Source organism: Peromyscus leucopus, chromosome 14 (assembly GCF_004664715.2).
Source record: "Peromyscus leucopus breed LL Stock chromosome 14, UCI_PerLeu_2.1, whole genome shotgun sequence".
Classification (NCBI taxonomy): Eukaryota; Metazoa; Chordata; class Mammalia; order Rodentia; family Cricetidae; genus Peromyscus; species Peromyscus leucopus.
The window spans coordinates 80,486,112-80,491,045 of NC_051075.1; the positions used below are offsets into that span (position 1 = coordinate 80,486,112).

At 55.0% G+C, this 4,934-nt stretch overlaps 1 gene segment (V, D, J or C); it reads right to left on the reverse strand.

The window, feature by feature from the left end:
* Window positions 1–207: 207 nt before the first annotated feature.
* LOC114703089 lies at window positions 208–4,344 on the reverse strand. The segment is given in 6 exon segments: window positions 208–291; window positions 375–508; window positions 2,528–2,854; window positions 2,924–3,244; window positions 3,329–3,649; window positions 3,832–4,344. Coding segments are annotated over 6 exon segments (1,332 nt in total).
* Window positions 4,345–4,934: the final 590 nt, after the last annotated feature.

Sequence of the window (4,934 nt, forward strand, 5' to 3'; positions counted from 1 at the left end):
TGTTGTTCCAAAGCTTGTCTCAAAGTATCTGTGTGTAGGACAGCCCGCACTGGTGCCTTGATCTGGAACTTTCTGGATGCTGACATATCAGTTGTTGGTCCCCAAATCTGGTCCTTTTGGGCAGTTCTGCTCCATCCTACAACCCAGCGCAGAGCAGGAGGCTCAGACACACGTGGCTGCAGGCCTGCAAGGGAGCTGGCATTGTGCTTATGCCCTGGTCTGGAGGATGTTGGCATAGTCGTGGAGGGCCTGGGGTGTACTCTGCGTCAGTGTGGACAAGACCCACTTCACCTGGGGAGAAGGTGTGTATGAGGATGGCTCTGCAGCTTGGCCTAGCCCTCCCTGGCCCCACCCACTGAGGTGCAGGACTCCACCTTCAGGAGGGTGACAGCGGCCCCATAGCTCACGCTGAGCAGGAACAGGGTGATGAAGACGTAGATGCTGGTCCACAGCTCTTCCAGCTCCTCACTCTCGGCCTCTTCTGCACATAGGTCCTGGAGGTCTAGCTCTGGGGGGACCAGCCAGTCAGCGTCCCCAGACTCCAGCTGACAGTGGGGAGGGGTAGAGTCCCCATTCCACCTGCTCCGGGACTGCCCAGAGTCTCTAGACGGCTCTGGAAGCCAACTGTCCTCCTTTCTCCCCTGACCCTGATTACTCATTCCCTCTGCCTACTCCAGAGCCCACGGTGGCCTGATGCCCCCACCATCGGCATAGTTTTGCTTCTGGCCACAGGATGCCTCTATCCAGCCTGCAGAGAGTTCTTCAGAGAGTGCCCAGGGCTCTCCAGGAAGGGCTCTGAGCTCATAGGCCTATTTGAGGACCTCCATGCAGGCTCTGGCTCCAGGAATCTTGGCTGTGGTCTCTGAGGGGCAGGTCAGGACACATGGGCTCTGAGCCCAGGCCTGTGGGACTCTAGGGAGGGTCTCCTGGCCTTGTAGGGGTTCTGCTCTTGCCTTAGCCTCCCTGTTGTCTGGTTTGCTAGTCTGACCAGCTGCCATACAGCTGTCCCACAGTTCAGGCCTCCACCTTCTTCGGTCTCTCATGGCCTGGCGTGGGCTGAAGGGGAGCCTGGAAGCAGACCTGACGTGCTGGCTGACTCTGCCATCAGTGGGCCTCAGAGGCATCTCAGACACAAAGGCTGGACACTTATCTCTGGATATGACCGGTGTGTATGGGCTCCATTATGTGCATGACTGTGTGTGTGTGTGTGATGAGAGCCTCTGGTCTCAACGTGTATGAGCCATATGTGTTGGTGGTTGGGTCTGGGATGGGTGTGGGCATGTCCTGGTTCTGGCCTCTTTATCCTTCTGGGCCTGGGATGGATGTATAGCTTGCTTTGGGCTATTACTAAACCAGAGAGAATGATGAAGCCTACCTGTGGGGTGTATGTGTGTGTGTGTGTGTGTGTGTGTGTGTGTGTGTGTGTGTGTGTGTATCTGCCTATCTTAGGGTTATAGCAGATAGAGAACAGTGGTATGGGAGGTTGAGGCCATGGGAGGAGGCCATGTGGAAGATACTGGGCTCTCTTACAGGATATAAACCCTGTTTCTATCTTGGACTCACTGGCTCAAGTATATAAAAGGAAAGGACTGGGAATGACCTGGGCAAGCAGAGAGCAGTGGGAAGCCTAGTGCAAGCCACATGTGAGCATGGGTGAGGGATGTTGCTATGTCAGGTGCCTGCAAGTGTGTGCTGTTTGGTGGTGCTGTGCTTTTGGGGTCACAAGGCTTGGTGATCTGAGTGTGTATGTGGCCGTGTGTGTGTGTGTTAGTGTGTGTGTGTGTGTGTGTGTGTGTGTGTGTGTGTGCTAACATGGCATAGATGAGTGCACCTGACCAGGTGAGGCTGGCAGCCTATTCCAGCCCTTGAAATGAGGTTGGCATGAGGCTGGACAGTAAGAGGAGGGGCACCAGGTCCTTAGCCAGACCTGCTGTGACCATATGGTCAGGGCAGCTGGTCAGGACTATGGGTTCAGCCTCAGTGGCTGCTGGGTACAGAGAAGAAGGAGCAGGGCCATTAGGAGTCCTGCCTCCCAGGATGCTGACTTTGGCAATTTCTCTACCTGAAGGGGTTCTAATATCCAGGAATACCTGGGGAGCAGAAACTTGCAAGACTGAGGGGTGGGTGCTGAGGCCTTCCAGGCTGGCTCATTTTAGCCACTCCTCTAGACAGCTCCTCTCTGGCTGTTTGGATCCCATTCAGGTGCATGATAGACAGTGGAGGTCAGGAAGGACCAGGGGGGTCGGAGCTGCCCTCTGTGATGTCCTATCTGTCCAGTACCCAACACAGCCAGACAGACGATCTGCGCTTTACTCCTGCCCCTCTCTTGCAATGTCCCTTCCTCTGTGCCAAGACACTTCAGCCCACAACTTGCCCTCCCCAAGAACAGGCACCCAGGGCTCTAAGCAGGCACTGAGTGTTTATTGGGATGGCTTCTGTGTTACATCAGCGGGCAGAGTCCTGCCATCCACCTTCCCCACCACAGTTACATGGAGCCCCGGGAAGGATGGAAGGAGGCATCATTTACCAGGGATCTTGGATATTGTTTTCGTCAGCGTCCTAGATTCTGGCAGTGCCTCATGGATCACTTGGCAGGTGAATTTTTTATTCTGTTCCCAGTGTGCCTTGGTGACCTCTAGGCGGCTGAAGATGAAAAAGCCTTGACCAGGGCCGTTGGACTTCAGAGGTGCTGTGGTTCTGTGCTGTGTGTTTGGGATCAGCACCTCATCTTGCAGCCACTGCACTGAGATATCCTCTGGGAAGAAGTTCTGGATCAGGCAGGTGAGTGTGCGTTTGTCCTTGTTCTCCTCTGGTGGTGGCGGGAACACATACACCTCGGGGGCTGAGCGCTGGCCTGTGGACAAACGTTAGTTAGCCAGGCCTTCACCTCCATGACCACTCCCTTCCCACCTCCCGTACTTACCCTGGGCCTTGGTGATGGCGCGCACAATGGGCCTGGGCAGCTGAGGGTGGTTCACGCTGCACCTATAGCCTTCACCTTCAATCCAGTCCTTGACATCCACCGGCAGGATGGAAGTGATACTGGTTGTTGCGTTGTGGTGCCTGGTAGAACTCTGAGCTGCTAAGCCTGCAGGATTCCGATGCTCTTGGGTCCATGTCACAGTGACATTCTCCTTGCTTTCCAGGTCCACCACCAGACAGGTAAGCTTGGGAGCCTTTCTTACATACAGGTCCAGGGGGCTGGGTGGGATCAGGTAGGTATTCACACCACGTGGCTCATATTCTGTGGGGGTAGAAAGGGCTGTGTGAGATCCTGCCCTTCCCTCAGAACTCTGAGGTCTGGGCATCAGGCGAGGGGAGGGCCTACCTTGGCACTTCTGGGTATAGATCTCATATTCCTCGTCTTGGGAGGTGACCTTGCAGGAGAAGGTGCTCTCAGACATCCATTGCTCCATGGTGATGTTGAGTTCACTGTAGGTCGAGGCTAGCTTACCCTCCTTCTTGATTGGGATAACGCTTGGCGACGCGTCTGGCATCTGCTGTCCATCCTTTAGCCAGGTGATGGTGACATCGTCTGGGGCATGGCCATAAACGAAGCAGTAGAGCTGTATGGTGGAGTGGAATGCTTTGGGGTTGCAGGATGAGTGGAGTAGCTTCAAGGTGGGCTGGGTGATATTGACAGGCGATGCTAGGGCAGAGGCAGTGAGATGTGAGTGTCTCCCCAGCCTTGCGCTCCCTCAGGCCTCAGCCCAGACCCCCGAGGGTGCTGGGCACACCCCTGTCCTTCTGTCCCAGGTATGTATGAGAGGTCCTTCCTGCTCTGACCATGCTCTCTCCCGCTGTACCTGTAGCCAGCCCAGCCCTGCTTACCTTTGATCGTCTTGTTGCTGTTGAATCCGGATGGGGCATGCGTCACCTGGCAAGTGAAAGTCTTGGCTGACTTGCTCTTGGTGGTCACTTGGCTGGTGGTGACCTTGAGTTCAGAGCCGAGGGCAGGGAAGTTCACGGTGCTCATGTTCGGGGAGTTTGAATGCCAGATCACATTCACCGGGTCAGGGAAGTAGTCCTTTATCAGGCAGCCCAGTGTCACGGGGGCAGTGACTGCCTTACAGGGCTTCAAGGGGTAGACAGAAGGTTCCTGGACAGAGGCTGTGAGACAGGATCCGGGTTAGACTGGCCTCACATTCCTGCGCTCCTGCAGGTTGGGGGACTTGTTCGCGTGGATGTGACTGAAGCAGGGCTCTGGGGACAGATGGTCAGACTCCTGGGTCCATTCTTCATTCTCTGAACCCAAGCCCAGACCCAGGGAGCCCCCTGACTCTTTACACTTGCCAGCATTTCCTCACTCATTGTCCCCAGCTGGCTTAGCACAGGAGGGCTGGACTTGAGCTTGGGAGGAAGAGGCCAACTCTTGCTCCCTTTCTTGATTGGGAAATTATGTGGAAATTTAGCCAGGTGACAGTGACATCCTCTAGGATATGACCATACATGAAGCAGTAGATCTGGGTGGTGGACTGGAAGGAGTTAGGGTTTGTAGGATGAACAGAGTAGCTTCAATGTGGGCTGAGTGATATTGACAGTGGGGCCAGGCTGTCCCTTAGGTTTAAGTTCAGGGAACAGGTACCCCACAGGGCTTGGGGACCCAGAGATGCAGTGAATTGTCAGATTATCCCTTCTGTCCCTACTCTTGGGGACTGGGGATTCAGAGCCTTCCCAGGACCACCGGTTCCTCTGTGAGTCGCATTAAATCTGTTTTAGGCCATATGGAGGACAGAGCTGTGTGACTCTTGCTCCCTAGGGCTATTGGTTCCAGCCTCTCAGATACATGTGTGCTCTGCTTTGCTTTCCCCTTTACTATAACCCAACCTGCACAGTGTTCTGCCTCCCAGAGGACCCCTGTTGATCCCAGACAGCACACGGAGAATAAAACCACCACTTCAGAAGCCACCTTGGTGGCTGCCTAAATCGCTCTA